The sequence below is a fragment of the Platalea leucorodia genome (genome assembly GCF_965183815.1).
Source record: "Platalea leucorodia genome assembly, chromosome: 18".
NCBI classification, from domain to species: domain Eukaryota; kingdom Metazoa; phylum Chordata; class Aves; order Pelecaniformes; family Threskiornithidae; genus Platalea; species Platalea leucorodia.
In genome coordinates, this window is record NC_138840.1 from 6,437,292 (window position 1) to 6,461,019 (window position 23,728).

Below are 23,728 nucleotides of genomic sequence, written 5' to 3' on the forward strand. Positions count from 1 at the left end.
CCCACCATAATGTCAGTTTATTCCAGGCCGTACACTAAGAGGAGCAGTTGCTGCAGCTGCTGCTGGCTTCCAGAAGGGAACTATTGACCCTCTGGGCAGCTTCTGGGCCGACTGAGAGGAGTTACTTAAAAATAAAGGAATGATCACACCAGGCCAGACCAGCAGTCTGTTCAGGCTGTATCTTGTCTCCAGCAGAGGCCTTAAGCAGAAGTCTGGCAAAGAACAGCTTTCCCTGATGTCCTCCCACCTTTTAACTGTTTCCAGTGCATGGGACTTTCAGAAACAGATGTGCTTTCTGTCTATTTGGTTGCTTCAGGAGGTTTCTCTTCCATGAGCTCTAAGGTCTGCTACTGGACTGGCTTTTGTGCTGGCGATAGCTGAGCGGGCAGCGGTTGTCCTGGTGGTCAGTGTAGTGACTGAGGCATCACTTTTGGTCTTTTTTGGTCATCCAGGTGAGCTGGACTAGTGTTGAAGGGTGTGTTTGGGCATCTGAAGCATCTCTTTATGTAGACTCCAGTTATCGTGCATTAGCTCATGTTGCAGAGTGCTCCTTGTGAGCACAGATAAAATTCCCTTTGGATGGAGCTGAACTGCAGGATGCAGTCCAAGATCACCCCTAATGCATCCCACCTGCGAAGGGTTATGCATCCGCAGGGCCGAGCTAGCGTTAGGACGAGAGGAAACCGCTTTAAACTGCGGACAGTAGGTCATCAGCACCAACTGTTTTCTGGACAAGTCGGCAGTACGTTGGGCAGCACCACCCACCGGTGTGCATATAGCCAGTGTGAAAGCCAGAATCCTTGCCAGCCTATCGCATTTATTTACACGAGGGTAACATCTAGAATACCAAAAACACCTCTCAAGATTTGAGCTACTCGTTTACGGTATCCTGAGCTATTGTATTTCAGAAATGCCCTCAGAGGGAGCTAGTCTTGAAATTGGATTCCAGACCTAGTGGACTCCCCTCACTAAGTTTGTTGTCAGGTTTACAGGCAGCAGCAGTAAATGTAGCTGAGCGCTTCCGACGTGATCTGCCAGGCAGGTTTGAGGCTGCTTCCCTCCTGGGCAGGACTGAGCCAGGAAGGGAGCAGAGGCAGGCGGGGAGGTGGAACGTGTGTTTTTTGCAGGCCTTTCCTGTTCTGCAGGATATCCTGAGGCCCCTGTAGCCAGATGGATGATATGAGCCAACTGCTCTGCAGGAGCTTGGAGCAGCTGCAGCTCAAGTGGCTGGTGTCTGGTAAAGGCTGCAAGGGAGCTGCTCCTTCCTGCTCGTCCAGGGTACCGTTCTGTCCTGGACTTCAGCCCTGTTACCCTCCCTGCCCACACAGCTCGGCTGCAAGCACCCGCATTTCCTCTAATGGCTCTCTGGGTGGTGGATTGACTGGCCTGTCTGTAGTTCACATACCACGGGGTGCTGAACAGGCTCTTTGCTGACTTCTCTGACAGCTGAGGCTGTTCAAGACCCTGCAAGGAGCAGCCTTAGTTACAGGTCCGCATCTTGCGTAGCACCACATGGACTGACCTTTGGGTGCAATCGCACTGCGCTCCGGCTCGGACGCCTCTGTGAATAGCCCTTCCCCGTGGGGTGTCTGTGCAGCCTGATCCTGTGCTCTTGAAAATGCTGTTCCAAAATGGCTCAGTCTGCAGTTCCCCTCCAAGCATCGAGGGAAAAGTTACTTGAGGACATTCCAGGCTTCACCACCACCTTCAGACTCTGAGCCTCTCTGTCTGTATTGCTAATGCTCCTGTGCAAGAGGAAGCTAAAACGCCTGAAGAATTAATCATTGTTTTAGGTCTCCAGAAGAATCTGTCTTCTGCTAAGAGATGGCTTGCATTTTATGGCTGCTGAAATGTCACCGCAGGAAAAGCTGGAGGAGGAGGGAGAGGTGCCTTTTTTTGAGCATATAAAGCAAAGAATAATTAGTACAAATAACAAATGCTGCAGCAGTGACTCACTGAGTGAGTCAGAGGAAGTCATTCCCTCAGTCCTGTGCTGTGGTACAGCACTGGAGTTTAATTTTTTGACCCTCATGCATGCTGCTGGTTGCTGATTTATTGTGCTATTGAACGGGCTTTAAAGCAGCATTTCCATCAAGCGGCTCCCAGGGCATGCTGGGGCTGCAGCAGCTTTTGGGAATGCCTCTGCGCGGGGGAGGCACCTTCCTGCGCCCTCCACGGCTTCCCAGCAGGCTCCAGCAGCCGTGTGCTGGATCCGTCCCGGAGGCAGAGTCCCATCTCAGTGGGCTCAATCTGAGCCGGGTGTGGAGCATCTTAGTCTGCACTTCCACGCAAATCTCCGGTGCAGTCAGGGTGGTGAGGCTGGTGTTAATCTTGGGCCACTCTTCACCTGAGGAGCACTTAGTCTTCTCAGGGTTTCTTTCCTGCTTCCCTGTGCCTTGTGCTCGCTGGCCCTTAAGTTCTCTTCTCCTTTGACCCGGACTCACAGCAAGGTGCATCTGTGGAGCCTGCGAGGCTCAGGGGCTCCTGGCGGCAGCAGTCTGCAGGGATGGTGAAGGGGAGTGAGGTGTGAACTCCAGCACAGCATGCAGCAGTTCGGATTACTCGATGCTTTCGGATCACATCAAGGCCATTCAGCAGGGATTGCCCTGCTCTGTAGGGAAAGGGAAGACACCTGTGTGGAGGTGAACAGTGTGCTTATTCGCAGAGGATGCACCTTTGAAAGAGGTTCTTAGTGTCTTGCAATAGGAAGTCTGGAGCGTTTTTGATTAATGCTTAGAAAAAAGAATCACATGCAGAGGTTGGAATGTGGTTGGTTGGAACACCCCTCCTGCGAGGAAAGGCTGAGAGAGCTGGGGTTGTTCAGCCTGGAGAAGAGAAGGCTGCGGGGAGACCTTATTGCTGCCTTGCAGTGCTTAAAGGGGGCCTACAAGAAAGATGGGGACAGACTTTTTAGCAAGGTCTGCTGCAACAGGACAAGGGATGATGGTTTTAAACTAAAGGAGGGGAGATTTAGACTAAACACAAGGAAAAAATTTTTCAAAATGAGGATGGTGAAACACTGGAACAGGTTACCCAGAGAGGCTGTAGATGCCCCATCCTTGGAAGCATTCAAGGCCAGGCTGGATGGGGCTCTGAGCAACCTGATCTAGCTGAAGATGTCCCTGCCCATTGCAGCGGGGATGGACTGGATGGCCTTTAAAGGTCCCTTCCATCCCAAAGCGTTCTGTGATTCTATAGATTGCTTCAGTGCCTTTACTGCTGGTGCTGGGCTGCAGAGGTGAGCAGTGTCATAAAGCCTGTTGCTTTTGTCTCTCCTTGCTCCCTGCAGGACGGCCGTACCGTGGAAAACCCAGTGACATGTGGGCGTTGGGCGTGGTGCTCTTCACCATGCTCTATGGCCAGTTCCCCTTCTACGACAGCATACCTCAGGAGCTTTTCCGCAAAATCAAGGCTGCTGAGTACACCATCCCTGAGTGAGTACAGCCTGTCCCGGGGAGGCCCTTCTCTTAGTGCCTGTGCGGGCGGTGCTCTGGGCCTTACTGGGACAACCGGAGCTGGAGGGGCTTCAATCAAAGCCCCTGAGGGTCGCAGCAGTAATGAGAACAAAGACTGTATGCAGTAGACACCAAGGAAGCAGTAGCGGAGCTGGGACATCTTGTGCAAAGGTGAGAAAGGCCCCGTGCTGCAGGGACAGGGAATCGACCTCCTGGTTAATTCTGGGGTCTCGGTCAGAGCAATGGTGGCTCCTCTAGTTCCTGACCTGTGCTCCCAGCATGTCCGTCCTGCTGCTGCCTCTGCCCACCTCGTGCACTCGGGCTCACCACGCGTTCTCTCTCCCAGGGATGGACGGGTCTCAGAAAACACTGTGTGCTTGATCCGAAAACTGCTGGTCTTGGATCCGCAGCAGCGTCTGACAGCTTCTGAAGTGCTGGATTCTCTCAGCTCCATCATAGCATCATGGTATGTGCAAGAGGAGAGAGACAGGAACATGGCGTCTCTGGCCGCAGGCTGTGTTATTCCAGCTGCAGCCAGCAGACTGCTGCCAAGCAGGACACCAGAGGATGATCTGTGAGAACTGCAAAAAAGTCTTTAAATCCCATGCCTCAACCATTGGTGTCTGCTGATGGATACAGCCAGAGTGGCCTGTACAAATACTTGTCATTGTGACCAAGGCTGGAGTCTGTAAAGCAATAACATTACAAAACAGTACTGGGGTACAGGAGGGGCTTTGCTGCTGTGCCCCCCTTCGTGCTCCCCAGATTTCATTTTTAAAGAAAGTCTAATGGTCAGGAATTTCTTACATGTACAAACAGATGCAGCCACTGCCTGCAAGCTTGTAATTAGCGCTGCATTATCCATTAAGTAAAAGCAGGCCTGAGATCTCTAGAGGGGAAGAGCAGGAGATGCCATTACAGGTGGGAACACTACACGTGCAGGGTGGGGATGCCTTTTGAGGGTAAATCTGACTCCAGGACTGCCATGAACCAAGTGGGATGAGATTCCAGTAGCACACTCCAGCAGACATGGATCCTGGCGGTGTTTGCTTGGTGCAGCCCTCTCTTGTCAGGCCTGTGACCTTCTGTCTGGGCTGCACAGCGTGCCTGGGCAAAGTTCTTGTGCTGCCTGTTGAGTCAGCAGCAAAGTCTGTGATTTTTGGAGCTGTGGCTGTTTTCTCTCCTACCTATGCAAGAGTTAGAGTTTCACATCCTGTTTAAAAACAAAAAAGGCAGCTCTGGGGATTTTAACATTATTTCATACCAGGGAAATAGAATTTAGAATAGCATCCTTTAGTAGCAGCCGGTGCGGCATCCAGGCAGCGCTGTGCCATGCTCTGGTGGCCAGCCAGGGCCAGCCAGGCAGGATTGCCCTGGCCAGGGCGTTGGGTGAGGGTGGGCGAGCCGGGGCTGTGCTCCAGGTCCCTGATGCTGTGCTCTCCCCCCAGGCAGTCCATGTCCTCGCTGAGTGGCCCCTTGCAAGTGGTGCCAGACATCGATGACCAAGTGGCTAACCCCGAAAACCCCCAAGAGGTAGGTTTTCCTACTTTCCTTTCCACAGAACTGCTTTTTTGTGCCCCTGTGCCAAGTCTGTCTGTAATGGAAAGAGAGAACAGTCCCCTGTGGCCCCCGAGCTGGTGAGGGGAGGGTGGTGAGGGCCCAGCTTTGGCCACTGCTCTGTGAGGTGGCCGAGTCCATCGCAGTCCTGTGCGGTGGAAGGAAAGGCTCGTGCTGCTGGGAGCAGGAGTCGCATCCAGCTGGCCATGCTGCCTGGAAGTGAGCTCGCCAGCCCCAGAGCTGGCCGAGGGGCAGCTTGCTCCTCTCCAAGCAGCGCTCACTCCCTCGCACACAGCTGAGCGCTCACATGCGCTGGGAGAGCAGGGAGGAGGTAGTGGTGTTGGCTCAGGCTCCCTGGTGAGTTCTGCGATGGGAGCAAACATCCTGTTTTCTTGCCGGCATATTTTGTGTTGAAAGTGGTGGCCGGTGACCTCACTGCCTGGGGACAGCCTTGTAGAAGCTTTTGCCTGCGACGCCGCAGTCGGTGTTGCCATCAGAAATCCCTCCGCAAGGCGCGGGGGGATGCGAGAACTGGGGTCAATCAACGGATATTCCCTGAATATCTGGCAGGGGTGGGAGGAGCTGAGTCAGGACAGAGCCACTGAGGTTTCCAGACCTCTGTTCCTGGTGGCACTGGTGACTCGTGGGGAGTCCTGCCTGTATGTCCGGCAGCAGGTCCAGTTCTTGCATTAAGACTCCAGTTACCCCGTGATAGCTCAGGACCATCAGAGAGGAGTTGTGGGACTGTTGCTTGTTGCTGTGGCTCTGATGGGGTGGTTCTCTGGCAGGTGAAGGTGACAGAGGAGTGCTCGCAGTACGAGTTCGAGAACTACATGAGGCAGCAGCTGCTCTTGGCTGAGGAGAAGAACACCTTGCATGAGGCCAAGAGCTTCCTACAGAAGCGGCAGTTTGGGAACATCCCCCCAGTGCGACGCCTGGGCCATGACGCCCAGCCCATGAACCCTTTGGACGCAGCTATCCTGGCCCAGAGGTACCTTCGGAAGTAGCTTCCCACACATCCGAGAGCACAAGCACCATCCTGCAGTCTGCCTTTCACGTCGCCTACTACAGCTCAACAGCAATACCGGTGTCCCATGATGGAGAATAATGTAGCAATTCTTCTGAGCTCTGTTCAGGGACACGCACTCACACTCGCTCTGGAGGGAGAAGACTTTTGAAAAAGCTAGTTTTGGAAGCAGCAACCTCTTGGCATCTTCTGGAATCTGTTTTTTAAATCGAAGCCTAGATGACTAATCTGCTTTTAATCATGACTGTAATCTACCTCTCTTGTCTTTTTAACCATGCTGTTCTCTGGATCGAGCAAAGCCTGTGGGAAAGGAGAAGACTACCAAGGGTGAAGCTGGTTTGCTGGCACAAGAGTTGCGGCTGTGCAGTACGGAGAGTCGGCTGATTGCGTTCGCTCCATATGGTTTGAATAAGCTTAGATTTATCGGGGTTTCTTGAAAGGAAGAATTTCTTGAAACCTCCCACTTCCCTTCATCTGCATCAAATCTTTCTCTGTCCTTACCGTGCCACATGGTTTGGCTGTGTTGTCTAACCCTCGGTGGCCCTGTGTGGGCTGCACCGCGCCAAGGCCTTCGTGAGCGGCACAAACAGCCGCCTGGTTACCGGCTGTGAGCGGGGGCTGCCCGGAGGGCCCGGCCACGGCCTCGGGCGCGAGTCGTCCTTGCAGGCAACCGCTGCGAAGATTGGATCTTGTCTGCAGTTCAAAGGTTTTGCAGGACTCAGCCCGGCGTGGCCTCTGACCTCTTTCCCACCTTTCACTGATTCTTTTAGTTTCATAAGGATATATGATTTAATCTTATTTTTCAGTAGCTTATCTAAGGTGCAGTTAAAATTGCATTAATTCAGATTTAGCATTTTCACACTTCAGTTGTGGTACAGATATATAATATATGAGTTATAATGTGAAAAAGCTTCCCAAAATAGTCTGCCTAGAATTAGGAAGGGGCTGGCTGAAGTCTCTACTGTATTTGTTCCCTAGCATTTCTTGCCATCCCAGCCTCGCCATGCAAACCTGGGGCCGCCTCTGCTGTCCCTGCGTGGTGCTGAGGCGGGAGAAGGATGTCCCGCTTTGTCACCTAATGCCACTGGAAGAGCGTTTGCCTGTGCTGAGAACAGGAACGATTGTTTCTGAGCCTCATTTTGTGAACTGGATGCCTGTCTTGCCAGATGAACTGTTCTCACACAGAGGTCCCAGGGCTCACGGTGCCCCAGCCAGGGCTCCCGCTCAAGGCAGGGGCTCTCCGGCTGCTCACAGCCCCGCGGCAGCTCCGGCATCGCCCTCTCCTGCCAGCCTCGGGCTGGGCACAAGGAAATGTGTGAGCAGGGATGGGAAAGGCTGCTGTGGCCTCGGCTGCAGGGGCTGGCCCTGCTTTTTGGGGTCAGCTCTACCACCCCAGCGAGTGCGGGTAGGGAGCGAGTAGCAGATCTCTTTGTAGCGTGTTGCCTTCTCTTGCCGCGGGCTGGGGAAGCGGACTGCGTCTGGCCTGGGCCACCCTCCAGGTGTCGTTGTGGGGACGCGGGGATTGACCTGAAACTCCTTGGCAGCGTCGGGCATTATGTCCTGCCTGCAAACTCGCCAAAGCCGCTTGGCAGCAGGCAGGTAGGGAATTGTGAACACTAATACAGACTAGAACAGTGGCACCAACCCCAGCCAGCTGAGCCAGTAGCCTCAAGTCTTAGCCTTATTTATTTTAAAGATGGTAGATCTGTCCTGGCATACCCCTGTGTGTGCCCGTCACCCCCCTGTGCCACCAGCAGCAGGGCAGGGACCCCCAGCCCCTGAGCACCCCTGGGGCCCGGACCCCTTAGCTGGGGCCCTGCTCTCTCCATCTGGTTTTCTCCTGTCTTGCTCCCACCTCTTTTTTTTTTTTTTTTTTTTTTTTTTTTTTTGGTTTTCCCCTAAAGTTAAAGCAATATTCTGGGGACTCTGCAAGGCTGTATCATACCCAGTATTCCTGTGCACCCGTCATCGCCAGTAAATCACACTTGTATTAAAGCAAACTGGAAGAGGGGGTGGTGCGGGGAGGGCAGGAGTGGCTGGGGGTGTGGGTGGAGGGGCCGTGCTGCGGGAAGGAGCCTGTTGTAAGAGAAAAAAAAGAGAAAAAAAAAAAAAAAGAGGAAAAAAATTTGTATAAAGACATTATTTTTGTACTACATCGAAACTACTCCTGCATGTCGGCAATAAAACTTCATACCGAGAGCCCGGCGCGCAGCGACCCTGCGGAGGCGGGGGGGGGCTGGGGACCGGGACGAGGGGAGCGTGGGGATGGGGGTGGCCGGGACGGGGGGGCTGTGGGGCTGCTGTGCAGGGGGAGCAGCAGGGGAGGGCACAGCAGGGCCCAGCCTGGAGCAGGGTGCCTGTGAGCACCCCATGGGACCCACAGCCCTGCCCTGGGGGGTCCTGGCTCCCTGTGCCAAGCCCTGTATCATGCTGAACCAGCCGCCCTGGCAGAGCCTGTCCCTCCTGGTCCTGCCCAGAGCGGTCCCCTGGGCCACTGGGGACAGCCATGGGGCACTGGGCCACTGGGGACAGCCATGGGGCACAGAGCCCCGTGTCCCGGAGGTCAAGCCCTGCCTGCTCTGGAGCAGGACGTGCCGCGGTCGAGCTGCTGGGCGGGCTGCAGCGGCGCCGGACCCCCGCCCCATGGCCTGGGCTGCCGCATCCCTGCACAGCCCCGCTGCGGGCAGCCAGGACTAGGGCAGGACGCTGCCTGGCCCCACACCTCCCCGGGGCTGGCGGCCGCCCCAGGTGCCCCTGCACACCCGTCCCTGCAGCGCAACATGCAGGGCTTCGCTGAGCCGAGGCCCAGGCTCAGCCCTGCGAGCCCAGGGTGCTCGGCCGGGGTCCAGCACCACCAACCCAGCCTGGGCCCAGGGAGGGCCAGGCCTGATCCTGCCAGAGAGGCACTGGGCATGGCCTGGATGGGACCCGGAGCCGCCCGCGGCCCCACTCTCCGCTCCAGGGCGGCTCCGCAGCAGGGCCGAGCGCAGCGTCCCGGGGGAGCGGGACGAACCTCGGCCCCGCGCCCCGCTCGGCGTCGGGACGGGGCTGCCATTGGCTCCGGCGGGGAGCGCTGACCGCCAGCCGCCTCCAAACTATTTCCTGTTGCTGCGGCGTTAATGCTAAACAGACCTTTCTCTCTCTTCCCTCTCTCCAGCCAAAGTGCAGCGGGCTCCTGCCGCCACTCGCCTTCCCGCCCCGCTCCGGGGCCACCCGCCACCCCGGTGAGTACCAGCCCCGCCAGCCCTCGGGCACCAGCATGGGACTCAGGGCTGCATGGGACCACGGGGTGGATAGGACATCCCGAGGGACCCAGCACCCTGCGTCCGCCCAGCCCCAAGGGCCACAGCGGGGGGTCGCAGCTCTGTGCCGTCCCCTCCTCAAGGTGCTACGGTGGTGTGCCTGGGGACGTAGGGCTTGGGGACGCGGGGACCAGGGCTTGGGGACGCGGGGTTTGAGGGCGCAGGGCTCAGCGCTTGGGGATGCAGATCTCAGGGCTCGGGGATGCAGCGGTTGAGGATGCAAGGCTGAGTGCTTGGGGACTCAGGGCTGGGTGCCTGGGGACTCGGGGCTGGGTGCCTGGGGACTCAGAGCTTGGTTCTTGGGGATGCAGGGCTTGGGGATGCAGGGCTCGGTGCTTGGGAATGCAGGGCTGAGTGCTCTGGGGCTGTGCCCGCAAGCCCTCCCATATCTCAGGGTGATCCCGTTCTGGTGCCCCAGGGGTCCAGGGCAGCCCCAGCCCCGGCGGTGGGGACTCGGCACTCTCCTGCCCAGCACCCAACACCCACCAGGGCCCAGCTCCCTCCACCTGTCCCCAGGTTCACTCACACCCTGTGCCCGCTACAGCCCCAGACCTCCTCCCTGCCATGGCCCACGGCCACAGGCGCCCAGCTCTGGGTGCTGAGCACCCCCGTGGCCCTGGAGCCAGCCCTGCGGTGCCCTCGCCAGCAGCCCTGCTACCGGCAGGGCTCCGGGGGTCCCTGGAGCCCCATAGCGGAGCTCTGCCCCTCCAGCCCCACAACGGGGCTGTGCAGCTCCCAGCTGGCCCCCTTGCAGGGGCCGGCAGCGGGGCTGCTCCGGGGAGGGCACCGGGACCCCCCTGGGGACGCCGCTGGGCATGTTTCAGGGTGTCCCACCATGAGGGGCTGCCCAGCCCTGGGACGTGCAGCGGCCCCGCAGCACTGGACTGTCCAGGGACGGTTCTGCTGATGTGTCACATTTTCTGCATTTCTTTCCTCATTCCTCCCTCCTTGGAGCCAATTCTGGGAAACAAGCTCATCCCCTGCCAGGGCTGGGCGCTGCATCGCCTCCCGCCCTGCCCGCTGCCCAGCCCTGCGCCCAGCCCCACGCCTCGGGGGCCTCGGCACCCCACAGCTGAGGGGGACCCGGCCCCACACCAACATCGAGGGGCTGCCAGGGCTGGAGCTCAGCTGCTTGGGGTCATGCGGGTCCCTGGGCAGGAGGAGGTGGGTGCTTGCCCCTGCACCCCAGCGGGAGCTCAGGCACCCCATCCCCACAGGGTGTCATGGAGGTGATGGCACAGGACGCCCACATCCCCTCCCAGCTCCCAGGGCAGGTTCCCGTGGGAGCCATGGCCGCCCCGCTGGGAGGGCGCGCACAGCGTTTCCTCTTGCAGAGGGGCCAGCGCCTGCCCCTCGCCCGTCCTGCTCCAGGGCCGTGGTGGGAGCTGGGGGCCCTCAGGGTCAGCCCCAGCTCAGCAGTGTTCCCTGCTGATCTGGTGGCCTTTGCACCATGGCCTGATCCTTGCCCCCACAGCAAACAGCCGAGGCTGGAGCTGGGCTGGGAGCAGCACAGGGTGGGGGGGACGCTGCCCTGGAGGGGCTGTGTGGGGAGCACACGTCTGCGTGCACGGGCAGCACCAGCTCCCGCATGGCCGTGCCGGCATGGGCTGGCTTGCAGGGGTGTGCTGGGACCCTGGCCCTGCTCGGCAGTGAGCCTGGCCTCATGACCCGGCCTCGTGGCCCGTGGCCCGTGGCCCATGGCCCGTGCCCACGGCTGGGTCATGGGATGGAAAGCCTGGCCCAGTGCCGCAGAGCCGCGTGACGTGGTGTCCTGGAGGAGCCGTATCCGTCCTGGTCCCGCAGGAAGGACGGAGGGGCGGCGAGAGCAGGATGGCTCCAGTTCAGCACCTGGTGGGGCTTGGCCCCGGCCAGAGCAGCCCAGACCGGGTACGAGTCCCGGCTCCAGCTTGGGGCCCACCTGCATGCAGGAATGGCCCCAGAGGGGAACGGGGGCTCTGGGGGGCTCCAGCCCCCAGCAGCGCCCTGCTCAGCCCCCATGTCCCACAGATGCTGAGCACGTGCTGTCCCCAGAGACACTGAGTGGGACCGGGTGCAGGATGGAGAGCCGCAGGCAGGACATGGAGCTGCTGAGCAACAGCATGGCTGCATATGCACACATCCGAGGTGAGCCTGCCCAGAACCCGTGGGGACACATCCTGGGGGACCGCAGGGCCACCGTGGGCCCTGCAGCAGGCACAGGCCAGTCCCTCATCCCCTCTGCTCTCCCCGCAGCCAACCCCGAGAGCTTCGGGCTCTATTTCGTGCTGGGTGTCTGCTTTGGGCTGGTGCTGACCCTGTGCCTGCTGGTGCTGCGCCTCTCCTGCCAGCCCCTCGTGCGTCCCCTGCCCCGCCCGAGGGACCTGAGCGAGGACGAGGAGGAGGACGAGGATGAGGACGAGGAAGAGGAGGACACTGTTGACCGTGCAGCATCCGAATCGCTGCTGCCAGTGACCGAGATCCCACTGGAGAGCCATGGCCCCGGGGACGGGGCGCTGGCCGTCAACGTCTTCGCCTCGGCGGAGGAGCTGGAGCGAGCGCAGCGGCTGGAGGAGCGCGAGCGCATCATTCGCGAGATCTGGCGCAACGGGCAGCCCGACATCCTGGGCACCGGCACCCTGGGCCGTGTCCACTACTACTGAGCCCCGGCACAGGGGCAGCTGCCCCGGCACTGTGATCGGCTCCCCCCGGTAGCGCAGCCAACAACATGCCACCCCCGGGAGCTGGCTAGGACCCGGTCTGGGGCCAGGAGATGGGAGGACAGGGTGCTGCTCACTGCCCTGGGTTGGAGGAGCTGCCCCAGAGTACATCACCGCTACCAGCTGGACCTCAGTGCCACAGGCACCGCCGGGGACAGACTCACCCCGCCGCTGCGGGACACGATGCACTTTGAGCCATTGGTACGACTGCTGGCGCCAGCCCAGCAGCCCCAGGACCCTGCGGGGACAAGGACAAGCACAGGGCAGACCTTGCCGGGCTCAGCTGGGGGTGCTGGCCCCATCGGCTCGGTGCCCGAGGGAGGCCCAGCCCCATGGGTCGCGGCTGGGCTGTACGGCCATGTAAGCTGTGGGGTCCTGCCCCAGAAACATGGTGCTGTTGTACACTACCTGGAGCCCAGCGTGGTGGGGTCCTGCGTGCCGGGGCGGCCAAGGCTGCAGCAGCCGGCACAACCGGTGCTGGGGGGGTCCGGCCACGGCCGCCTGCCCTGGCCAGTTCCCTCCCCCCAGCCCCACTAAAATTAGCCGGGGCCCTTTCCGGCACCGCCTGGCCCTGACCCAGCGCCCTCCCGGAGTGGCCGGGGCGGATGCTTCCCTGCTGGGCTCTTGGGCAGCGGGTGCTCCCCGGGGACGCAGGCTGCTCCCCACAGGGCTGGGCCGCATCCTGCCCACGCTCCCAGCACCGGCCCAGCCTCGCGGGGTGTGGGGGCCCCGCTGCCCCCTCCCCAGCCCCTCTCCCCGGCAGCTTTATAAAAATAGCTTCTTCCCAGGCCGGTCCCCAGCACCAGCAGGCGCCAGATGTTTTCCAGATGTTCTCCTGGCCCTGTGCCAGTGGCTGGAGGCCAGGATGCGCTGGGGCTGGGCTGGGAAATGATGCGGGGGCTGGAGGAGGAGGCGGAGGCGCTGCGGGCCCTTCCTCTGCACCCCAGCCCAGGACAAGGCGCAGGGGGTGGCAGGGGACGCTCAGCCCCCCCAGGGACCGGCTGGTGGCTTCTGCAGCCCTACCCGTGAGGCCAGCACGTCCGTGCCCAGCACCTGGGGCTGAGCACCACAGGCTTCTGCACTGGGCTCTGCAGCAAGCCAGCGCTGGTGGGACCCCCCTGTGCCATGGTGGGACCCCCTGTGCCATGGCAGGGCCCCCCTGTGCCTGGCAGCACCAGGCCAGCCCTGCCCAACCCCACAGGGACATGGCAGCCCACAGCAGAGCCCCGGGGCTCTGCCCTCTGCAGCACCCACGCAGCCCAGCAGCACTCTGTACCCAAAAATAGTTTATTTTAAACAATATCTGTACCCCCGGAGGCTAGCTATACACTGCAGGGAGCCGTGCTCGGGTGCAGGGCAGGTGTTCGTGCCCCCAGGCTGGGGGACACATGGCAGAGCACGGGCAGTACCCGCAGCACTGGTGCCATCCGCCTGCCCTGCGCCCCCGGGGTTGCAGAGGGGTGGGCACTGCGGCCGCAGCCCCAGCCATGCTAGCAGGGCAGCACCTTCCTCACCCGCTCGATCTCGGCCTGTGGGGAGAGGCTGTAAGCGTGGGGGGGTGGCGGGGACCCCAGCACGGGGGTAGCCCCTTGCCCCAGGACTCACCTGCAGCGCCTGGCGCTTGGCCCGCTCCTGGCAGATCTCCAGCCGCATGTCCTCCAGGTCTCGCCTGCAACGCACCAGGCACGGCTCAGCCGGGGCCAGACCCGATGGGGAGCAGCCGGGAGCTGCTGGGGACCCCCCGTCCCCACTCACAGGTGCTGGACTCGCATCAGGTCCACGAGGATGTGCAGGGTCCGGACCTCGGCCTTCAGATCCTCCAGGGCCAGCTTCTCCTCTGGCCGTGGCGCGGCCGGCACCTCCGTGCTCCATGGTGGGCCAGGCGCCTGCCCCGCGCCAGGGAGAGGGACGCAGAGCCCGGGGCAGGGCGGCCCCCGGGGCTGCTCCCCTGCGCAGGGACCCCCCAGGGCGAGGCTGGGTGGCCGCTGGCCCGGCACCCGGGGGCGGTCGGCTGTGGGGTGGCTCAGCTTGGCTGTGGTGACCGGCACCGCGTTGAAGCCATCAGCATCTAACAAAGGGAGGGTGTCAGCACCCGGTGCTGGCACAGGGCACGGCCCCGCAATGGCTGCGGTGCCCGGTGCTGGCACCCAGCGCCTACCTGGGTCACCGGCTCTGCCCCATTCCGCATCGGCCGAGGTGCAGGGCTGGGGGGCACCGGGCCTAGGGATGGCAGAGTGGGTAAAGTGGCACAGCTGGGCTGTGCTCAGCCCTCAGGGGAGACGCCAGCCCCCCTTCGGTGACCAAGCACGGACATCAGCACGACCCCAGTGCTCTGGGGCCGTCGTGGCCATCCCAGCACGGCCACGTGTGTCTTACTTGCTCGCCAGTGCGGGGACCGGTTTGGCCTTGGCAGGGATGGGGGGAGCAGGAGCCATCCTCTTGCTCGGGGGGAGCTTGGCCGGCTCCATCCTCACTGGTGCCGGGAGCTCTGGGAGAGGAGGCAGGAGCGGGGCTGGGACCAGCACAGCGAGCGCTGCGCAGCATGACCGAGCGAGAGCGGGGCAGGAAGCGCTTCCCGCCGGGGAGCCCCAGCCGCGGCCGTGCCCCAGCCCCAGGGCCCTGCCCCAGCCACGTCCCCGTCCCCGTCTCTCCCTCCTTCCCACGGCCCCAGCCCAGGGACTCACCCGGGTGCTCCCCCTCCTCGTCCTTCGCTGTTTTACAGGCTGCTGGGGAGCAAAGGGGCTCGTCAGGGGCTGGGCACGGGGGCCTTGTTATGGCCCCTTCTTAGGGATTTTGGGCTGGGTGGGACACCCCCCCCGCCCTGCTAGGACACTGGCTCCAGGGACCACCCCATCCCTGACCCCCTCATCCCCACACCCTGCTCCTGTTAGGGGGCCTGGGCTCAGGGTCGCATGTGGGGACAGGGACGGGGACGGCGGGTGCTGGAAGGAGGCGCCCACAGGCAGGACCGGTGGGAGACATCCCCACGGTGCTCCTGGGCCCATGGTTCCCGCCGGCACCATCTCCCATGTCTGCCATGGCCAGCAGCGACGCTCGGCAGGACCCGACCAGCCCCATGGCAGCTCTGCCCCACCGACCCCGGGCCCTGTCCACTGGTTCGGGGGCAGCCGCCCCTCCCGCCAGCCCCGCACCCTAACCCTGCACCCATCCCCGCACCCAGCCCAGCACCCAGCCCCGCTGCGGTCGGCGCTTCCTCTGCACGCGGCAGAGCAGGCGGCTGCAAACCTCCCCCGGAGCACCAGCACCGCGGCACGGGCAGGATGCCGTCCTGCTGCCGCCTACGGTGCAGCAGCATCCCTCTGCCACCGAGCCCCGGGGTCCCACTGAGACAGGCTGCCCGGCAGAGCGGGTTACAGGCCACTGGCACATGCCCATGGACCACCCCGCCCCAGGCTACCCTGTCCCCACGGAGGGCCGGCAGCCCTGATGCCGCCTGGTCCCTGCCGCCACCAGCATGGCCCTCGCCATGGCGGCCTTGCAGGCATCAAAAATGCCTGCGGGTTTTATCCACCCGAAGAGATGGCCACAGCCATGAGGGCCGCGGGGACAAGGATGGGGACAAGGGGGCCTGGCCTGCTCTCCAGGCCCCAGGGCTCCATCTCTTCCAGTGGCATGGGGCTGGTGGTGCCCGGAGCTGCCGGCGTCCCGCCAGCCCCTGCTCCTCCTCGGCAGCTCCCCCGGCTCCCGGAGCACCGGCACAGCCCAGGAGCAGCGTGGCCCCACAGAGGTGCTGCCGCCAGGACAGTCCCCAGGTACAGGACCCCCGGAGCCGCGGCCGCTCCATCCTACCTGCCGGCGCGGGGCTGCCCACAAGGCTATACCGCACGGTTCCCCCGGCTGCCACAGCCCCACAACGCGCACGTGACGCCGGAGGAAATCGGCTCCGTGCTGGGAAGGAAGTCGAAGCAGAGAGCACCTCGGTGCCGGTCCACACCGCGTCCCCATGCCCCATGGCTGGCCCCCCAGCTGCCCCAACCCACCTCGCACCTGGCCGCGGGGCCGCCCGGTCGTCCTGGCGGGACACTGAGGCCCCCAGGGCTGGATGGCCGCCACAGCCGGACTCACTGGACTCTGCATCCCGAGATGGCATCGCCAGCTTCAGCTGTGGGAGAGCAGGGCTGGGTGAGGATGCTGAGACCGCTGGCATGGTGCAGCCCCGCAGTTGCCGGACTTTGGCCTGGGGGAGCCCACCAGGGTGCAGGGTTTGGCCGCGTGAGCCGCGGGGCAGCACGGGCAGCTCCAGCACAGGCCCCCACTCACCGTGGGCACTGGTGCCGGCAGGAGCTCCACGAAGTTGTTGGGGAAGAGCCCTCTCCGGTGCCGGCACTGCCCGTCCCACCAGCCTTCGACCTCCGTCCGCTGCGGGCAAGGCAGGCGTCAGCGCCGGGGACCAGCCTCGGGGTCACCCCCATCCCCACGTCCCCTCACCTTGCTGAGGACCTGGACAACATCTCCCCGCCGCAGCGGCAGCTCGTCCGGCAGCGCCGGGGCGTAGTCAAACAGGGCCCGGCAGAGCTGCGGCTCCTGGTCTGCGTGGGAAGGGCAGGACGGGGCTCGCAGGGTCTGGCTCCTCCCCAGCTCCCCCCAGCACCCCAAGCGAGCCCCCCCAGGGCACGGCCCTGGCTCACAGCATGGGGATGGGGTGACTCACCCAGCTGTGGCGGCGGGACGGGCGCCGGGCGCTGCACTGCCGGCCGCGGCTCTGCCTGCGGGAGAGGAGACTCAGTGGGGCACGAGGGTCCCGGCTCCAAGCTGGGGACCAGCTCAGGCAGCACCCGCTGGCCTGCAGAGCCCCATGGCCCCTGAGCCCCACACTGCCCCCGGCACGGAGCCCCCCGCCCACCTTCTCCTCCGGCACTGGGAAGGGCTTGGGCATCTGCTTCAGCGCGGTGTCTCAGCCTTGCTGTCACGGCGGGCACCTGCAAGAGCGGGGAGAGGGTTCCCTGCCATGGTTGAGCCCTGAACGCCGGCGGGGAGCGCAGCCCCGGGGCTCGGCTGTGCCAGTCCGTGGCTCTGGGTGCCCATGGGGAGCTGCACCTGCAGCCGCCGGCCCCACCGCAGCATCACCACCCCGGAACTTCACCACAGGACACACGCAATGGCCCTGCTCATGGCACAACCAACGCAGGGAGCCCTGCACCGCCGGGGCCAGGCCAGCTCCCTCATGGGCCACCCTGTGCCTGCACCCAGCCCTGGCATCCCCCAGCTCGCCCCCTGCCACCACCACCCCAGCTCGGGGACAAGGGCCTGGGCTGCGGGAGGCTGCGGCTGCGGCATGGCAGCCACAGGGGAGGAAGTCATGAAACGGCTGCGTGGAAAGAAAAGGCTGGGGGAGAGGAAGGGACCGGGAGCTGGAGGCAAACCCGCAGGGATGCCCTCCTCCACCGGCACCGCCTGGCTGTGCCGGAGGCTGCCAGCAGGCTTTGGTACAGCCAAATTCCCACAAGCAGCCAGACAGGAACCACCTGGGCTGGGCTGTCCAGGAGGCTGGGCTGTCCAGGAGCGCGGCAGGGTGAGCTTGGACACGGCAGGACCAGCCCCCGTGGCAGAGCTGCCACCCGGCCCTGCCGGCTCGGTGGCATTCGTGCAGGAGGGTGGCAGGGGTAAGGCGCGGGAGCCAGGCCATCAGGGCTGCGGGGGCTGCTGGTTCTGCCACCGCCTGGCACTGGGGTCTGAGGAGACCCAAGGCTGCGGCTGCAGCGTTAAGGGGAAAAAAGGAGCACCCGCTCGCCCTGCGTGGGTTTGGTCTCCTCTGGGGTGATCCTACCCGATGCACGGACACCGCTCTGGCCTCTCTCCTGCCCGAACGCTGACTCGCACCCTCCGAACGCTCACGCCTTCACTACAGGCAATTCACTGCCTCCCCAGCATCGCTGCCCGGAGCCAGAGGGAATTTGTTGCAGCCCTCCGGCTGCTGCCGCCCAGCGAGCTCAGCAGCCCCTGGCCGAGGAAGGTTGAAAGGCTGGTGCATGGCTTGGGCTATCGCTGTTAAATGGTGGATTTGGCAGAAGCAGCCAAGCCCAGTTGCCACTGCAGAGCGCGGAGGGGATTCATGGCTCTGTGACTGCTCCTGCCTTGCTCAGACAGCCGAGGAGGCGCCTCGCTACCAGGAGAGGAGAGACCCCGAGCTCCTGCGTGGCCACGAGCAGCCCCAGGCCCCCTTGCCCCAACGACAGCACCCGGAGGCAGCCCACCATGCGGCACGGCCGTGCCCAGCGCCAGGGCTGAGCTCTCAGCACCGCCTGCACGGCGCATCCCTACCTGAGCTGCATGTGCAGGCAGCAGGCGAAACGGGCCGAGGCGGGCTCAGCTCCAGGGCCGGCGCAGGCTGCCGATCCAGGGAGCGAAGCACTAAGGCAGGAGTCGCACCCGGCCCTGGACGGCAGCTCAAAGCCGCCCGGGTCTCGCTGTGCGTCTGTCGCCTTCGGTGTGGAGGGGGAAGTGAAACCTAAACCACAGAGGGGCCAAAACCCACAAACCGCGAGCGTGCAGGGCTGGTCTGGCTGTGCCGCTGAAGTTCCTCCGCAGAGCGCAGCAGCCAGAAGGGTCAGCAGTGGCCCCAGGGCTCCCTGGCTGGTCCAGGCCAGCCCTCGGTCCAGGCTGACAGCACGAATATTCCTTTAGACCAAAGGTGTTTGACGGGGCCATACTGCACCGAGCAGGGAGGGGGCCCGAGGATCAGCGCCGGGCAGAGGAGGCCGACGGGGCGGCGGAGGTTTCTGCTGCGGAGCGGGAAGCGCGCTCTCCCCCGGGTTTGGCCGTTCAGGCTGAGGAGCTGGGAACACTGGGCAGCCTTTGTCTCAAGTTGGCTCAAGGGCTCAATTTCAAGCATGAAGGGAAACGCCAACCGTTAACCCACATGACTGTCTCAACCGCTGTTAGCCAACAGCATTAACCAACAGCAGCCAGGAATGCTTCTCTGCAGCGCTGGCGGATGCCTAAATTCACCACGAAGGCTGCAGACCCAGCATCCCCCCGCTGTCAGAGAGCGAGGGGCAACCTTCCTTGGAGGTGGCAGCAATGGAAAAGCATTTACTGCCTGGCACCAGCAAATGCAACGGCCAGCTTACTCGGCTGCGCTTGACAAGCACTGGGGCTTAGTGCTGGTGTAAAACCGGGCTGCCTGGAGCCGTAGCTTCAGCGAGGAGTGTGGTTTTAGAGCATGGATGGAGACGTTTTTCCTGTTGACAGGTCACACAATCCCTACTGGCAGCAGGGCAGGGAAACGTGGCCCGTGGCTGTCACCCCGACCCCCCACGCAACGACTGCTAGCACAAAGGGGCTAAAAGCTCCACGAACCGCTTACAGAACCGCAGGCGCTTTTAGCAACCGACTCGGCGAGCACGTCAGGCTAGCGGCAAAACAAATACCCACGCGCTGCCTGGTTCTTGCATCGGCAATGACCTACCTCAAGAGCACTCCGCCCTGCGGTGCCGGCCCCAGGGGGGGAACGGCAGGACTCCGCTCCTGCACGCTCACTTCCAAGTGCAGGGTTCCCCACCTGAAGAGCCGTGCAAAACGGGAACCTCGCGTGTGCTGCACCAGGAGAGTAAAAAGCAGCAGCTGCAATCAGTTAACAGCGGGGCCGGCCCCACAGGCACCAGGTTGAGCTTCCTCTGTCATGACCGCTGTCTGGTCCGACCTCCCTTCCAGGTCCGTCGCATTTTAAAGCTTCCCTTCCCAGCAACTCTCCTGCAGCTCCGCCCTGGAGCTGGCCACAGGCCTTGCGTTCTTCTGGCCACACCAATTAATTCAGAAGGTGAGTGTCCGGTGACAGGAGCCCCCGACTCAGAACACAAAACAAAGCAGAGTTACACCTACTACTTATTTTATTGTATTTTATTTGCATAAACAAACTTCAGGGCTTTGCTAAACAGGAACTGTTCAAGTCAAAACAAACCAAACTCTAGTTGGTGTGTGCGGGGAAACAGCACAGCAATCCTGGGGAAGGGAAGGCAGAGATGGGGAGGAGAGGGAGAGCGGCGTCTTTACAGCACGTGCACACTCGCCGTCGGTGCATGGACATGCCTCTCCTGCTACGAGGGCTCGCTGACTCAGCCAGAGAACGATTTGCAAACTTCTTCAGAAGATTTTTTTTTTTTAAGTAGAAGATAAAAAGAAATACATCGTAACGGCCGTCCTTAACCAGCACAGGAGGGATTTGCCTTTTGTTTTTATAAAAAGATTAATAAAAAATATTGAAAAATTCTCATCTCCTTTTATATTTTTAACCTAGTAGAATTCTGAAGTTTCTTAGAAAACTATGTTACCTTGGAAAGAGCACTCAAGTTCACAACCAGCTGCAAAGAGGATACACAAAATGCCTACAAGCAGTTTGGGACTCCAGCACACACCAGGCCTAACAACGGACACAAACAGTGGTGAAAAGTAGGGTGTCTTTTTTTTTTTTTTTTTAAACCATGCTAATTTTGTTAACTTTCAACATAAAAGGAAAACAATTGTTTTTAAAAGGCCCTAAACTCAACTGTTACATAAAAAAAAGTTTTTTTAAAAAAAAAATCATAGCAGTTTGGTCCCAACAAGTTAACATTTAGATGTTTATTCACATGCTTCATTGTTTTCTTATTTATAAGAACCAAAAATAGTTTCCAAAATTATCATTTAATTGATGTTACTACATACGTAAAGGCCTAAAATAAGCAGAGTATGAATTTAAAAAAATTGAATACACGATAGGGGAGAAAAATTTGAACTGGCGAGTTAATCCCAACCTTTACTATTTCAAATTATAAAAGAGAAACAAAAATGTCAAGACTACTGGGTTAAGATGGGCACAAACCGAAATCCACGTTGTCTTCAAAGCCTGTTACCAAAAAAAAATAACCGACCATTCTATAAGGTCACAGACGAGAGAAAATCTAGGATCTCACCCAGTACTTGACCTTATTCAGTCCAGAAGGTAAGTCTTTGGGAAGATATACTCCACGAGTGGATCCAAGCGTAAATGATTTATCAGTTCTAGTCCACACTGAGGGAGGCTGAACTCTGGAAATGCAGTTAACTTCGGGATTGTTTCAGAGCTCCTCTCCGGGGCTCTGCTCAGCACTTTGGGATCGCCCTGACAGCACGAGTGTTGTGCTGAACCCCTTCCCTCCTGCCAGGGCTCTCGGAAACACGCAGACACCGCGGCTATTCAGCCGTCGTCTGTAAGGTGTCCTTTTCCTCTCTGTTTTCTGTTCCGCTTTCGTCGTCTTCGATTTCTCCTTCTTCTCCACTGAATTTGTCATGAGCCCACTTGGGGCTGGTGCTTGACTTTCGGAACATGAAGCGACCTCTTCCTCGGGGGAAAGCACCCCGACCACGGCCTCTGTTCACCCACTTGTCCGCACCTTCGCCCTCCCGGTCGTCGTGCTGCGCAGGAGGAAGCCAATGACACCAGTTAAAACAGACTGCTCGATGTAATAGCAGGAAAACTCTGGCTTGCGATACACAACCCTGCAGCACGAACCAGACTGCTGTGTTTATACCACAGTGAATACTGCCATCTAAAGAGAAATACCAGCTTGTTTGGGGGAAGAAAAACAGCAGATGAAGGGAGGAACGCACAATCGCTACACAGGCTCTTTGTGCACGGCAACCTCTCCTTGCTGACATAAAGGTCTCTATAGATTGTTCAGGGGTGGGCAGGGGACGAGTGCCTAGGCCTGGAGTACTGTTGCTAGTTCTGCAACTCCATGATTTAGATATTCTACACATTTCCCCTTTATTTTTTTGCCAACCAAACCACTTTCAGCAGCTTCAGTCCTTACTGCTGGGTACTCAGGGAGCTTAACAACACGTGCCGCTTTCAGGAATGCTTTGCGTGAGCTAAGGTTGGTACAAGCTGACATGGACCACGTCACTGGGCTCAAACTGATCCATTTCTGTACTTAAAGTGCAGTGTAGAGACTGGATACCCCCAAAAATTACAACTCTGCCTTCAACAAGATCAGAGAAAAATGCAGTAATAAAATGAAGGCTTTCTTGTATGAGGTACAAGACTGAAATACTGCATTATTTAATGAGGAGATGAGGGATCTCAAGTACCCCAAATCAGGAAGAGAAAAAAAAAAAAAAATGCATTAGAGTGTTTAAAACGGCCCCTTTTTCAAAGAACACAGTCAGACAGGATTCTCCTAGATTAATGCCTGTTAGTATGGCAGACTGCTATCACCAGAAATAAAAAGGAACAGTACTAACCCACCCAGGAAGCTGGACACTTTATGGGGACAGAAGAACCAAGAAATGTAGGCCATCTGCACTGCAGACTAAGAGATTTAAGCTGCATTTTCCACAATACTGTGAAAACACGTGCTCTTTACCTGGCCTTTAGGATTTCACCTAATGGCAAACCACTGTACAATGACAGAAACAAGTTCTCTTTAGCCATGAGCCAGAAGCTTCTTGCGAAGAAGTGTCACATGAAGCCTTAACCTGGTGGCTTAGTTTAATGACAGCTGGCACTTTCACCTCTATAGCATTGAAGACCAGATATACCTGGTGTGTATCTAAGTTTCAGTACTTCAGACACATACCAAGTAGTACTTCTTGCTCTTAGGTGTGTACTCTGGATCCCACTCCTCATCTCTGTTTCGCTTCTGGAAGTCGTTGTTGCCACCGCTGTTGCTGTTATTGTTGCCTGAAAAGTTGCCTCTGCCCCATCCTCTCCCTCTTGCTCTGAACTGCTGCAACAGCAAGACACAGAAGAAAAATAAAATGGTTGCGGTGGTGGTGCCCTCCCACCCCCAGACAGCTGCCAGGGCTACCAAGAGATACAACGTCACTTCTCTAAACATCCAACAACACCTTTAACCTATCATGAAAATAAGAGTACATTTTAGGGTTTTCCACCTCATGTGATCACACAGTGCATCACAGTTTCTATAAAGCCGTTTAAGATCATGTAGAGGCATTTCCAGAGCACCCAAGAGAAAGCACCTGACAAATACAACACGCAGATAAGACATCTGTGTAGCTAAGGCATAAGAACTGCAAACGATAAGCGTGGTTATGACCAGAGGAGTCGCTTTGGTAGCCTAACCCAAACTGACTGATGCACATCATGCTGCCCGTCGGGGTTGCTCAGCGATTACTAATGCACAAAAACTTGGAGGTTTGATTCTGCTCCATACATCTTGAGTTCAACTGCCCAGAGCATGTTCTCAGCACCCTGGTTTGTGCTCCAGACCTGGCTCATCATCCACACGCAGACAATGCCTGTGGGGTTCTCCGTTACAGTATGCTTTAACTGTGAATGGCCGCTTTGTGACCGCTTTGGCAATTGCTACTCAGGCTGCGGGGGTAGAGAACACTTACAAAGGTCCCTCTAGCTCTTCCCCTCTCATTTGGGCCAGTGAATTCTTTAGTCCCAAGTCGGGATTTGTCAAAGCCGGTGGTGCTTTCCTCCCTCTCCTCAGTCTCCTCGGGATATTCCTCCGCTTTGACTGAATGAGAGGACCGCGAAGATGACGAACTGGATCTGGATCTCTCACGCACCCTTCGGTGTTTCCTGTTTCAGTGATAGGAAACGGAGGTGAGGGGGACACCAACAGGGTTAACAACACAGTCGTGTTAGAATAGAGAATCTAGAGAATCATTTCTTTATCACTCCCCTATCAATGCAATGCTCTCCTTTTCCCACTATGAAAAGGAGAAGCCACAGTAAGAGCT

The 23,728-nt window shown here is 59.7% G+C and overlaps 4 protein-coding genes across 12 annotated transcripts in view; 2 read left to right on the plus strand and 2 right to left on the minus strand.

Moving 5' to 3' along the window:
• STK40 (serine/threonine kinase 40) overlaps nucleotides 1-8,034 on the plus strand; it is a 25,336-nt gene extending 17,302 nt beyond the window's left edge. For all 3 annotated transcript variants that reach the window (XM_082329365.1, XM_082329364.1, XM_082329366.1), the window contains 4 exons: nucleotides 3,290-3,434; nucleotides 3,802-3,921; nucleotides 4,904-4,988; nucleotides 5,801-8,034. In XM_082329365.1, coding sequence (XP_082185491.1) covers nucleotides 3,290-3,434; nucleotides 3,802-3,921; nucleotides 4,904-4,988; nucleotides 5,801-6,019 — 569 coding nt within the window. In that variant the 3' untranslated portion in view covers nucleotides 6,020-8,034. The remainder of the gene's footprint in view (nucleotides 1-3,289; nucleotides 3,435-3,801; nucleotides 3,922-4,903; nucleotides 4,989-5,800) is intronic.
• On the minus strand, nucleotides 8,005-19,802 carry SH3D21 (SH3 domain containing 21; the record flags this gene model as incomplete). The annotated part of the gene is made up of 13 exons (XM_082329746.1): nucleotides 18,320-19,802; nucleotides 16,902-16,977; nucleotides 16,710-16,764; nucleotides 16,487-16,587; nucleotides 16,319-16,417; nucleotides 16,124-16,160; nucleotides 15,848-15,946; nucleotides 14,722-14,763; nucleotides 14,414-14,525; nucleotides 14,196-14,257; nucleotides 13,793-14,105; nucleotides 13,643-13,706; nucleotides 8,005-8,115 (listed from the first exon to the last, which is right to left on the minus strand). The coding sequence occupies exons 2-13, from the start codon at nucleotides 16,932-16,934 to the stop codon at nucleotides 8,005-8,007; spliced, it is 1,128 nt and encodes a 375-aa protein (XP_082185872.1). The 5' UTR covers nucleotides 16,935-16,977; nucleotides 18,320-19,802.
• EVA1B (eva-1 homolog B) lies at nucleotides 9,158-13,120 on the plus strand. Of its 2 annotated transcripts, none has more exons than XM_082329338.1 (3): nucleotides 9,158-9,263; nucleotides 11,349-11,465; nucleotides 11,574-13,120. In XM_082329338.1, the coding sequence occupies exons 2-3, from the start codon at nucleotides 11,399-11,401 to the stop codon at nucleotides 11,978-11,980; spliced, it is 474 nt and encodes a 157-aa protein (XP_082185464.1). In that variant the 5' UTR covers nucleotides 9,158-9,263; nucleotides 11,349-11,398; the 3' UTR covers nucleotides 11,981-13,120. The 2 variants fall into 2 exon arrangements, with proteins under 2 accessions (XP_082185464.1, XP_082185463.1); XM_082329337.1 differs by lacking the exon at nucleotides 9,158-9,263 and adding an exon at nucleotides 10,508-11,228.
• Nucleotides 19,803-19,882: 80 nt separating the features above from the next.
• Nucleotides 19,883-23,728, minus strand: part of THRAP3 (thyroid hormone receptor associated protein 3) — a 33,744-nt gene continuing 29,898 nt past the window's right edge. For 5 of the 6 annotated variants that reach the window (XM_082329371.1, XM_082329369.1, XM_082329367.1 and 2 more), the window contains 3 exons: nucleotides 23,375-23,567; nucleotides 22,594-22,743; nucleotides 19,883-21,430 (listed from right to left, as the gene is read on the minus strand). In XM_082329371.1, the coding sequence (XP_082185497.1) occupies nucleotides 21,209-21,430; nucleotides 22,594-22,743; nucleotides 23,375-23,567 (565 nt within the window). In that variant the 3' untranslated portion in view covers nucleotides 19,883-21,208. The remainder of the gene's footprint in view (nucleotides 21,431-22,593; nucleotides 22,744-23,374; nucleotides 23,568-23,728) is intronic. The other variant, XM_082329372.1, reaches the window with a different exon arrangement.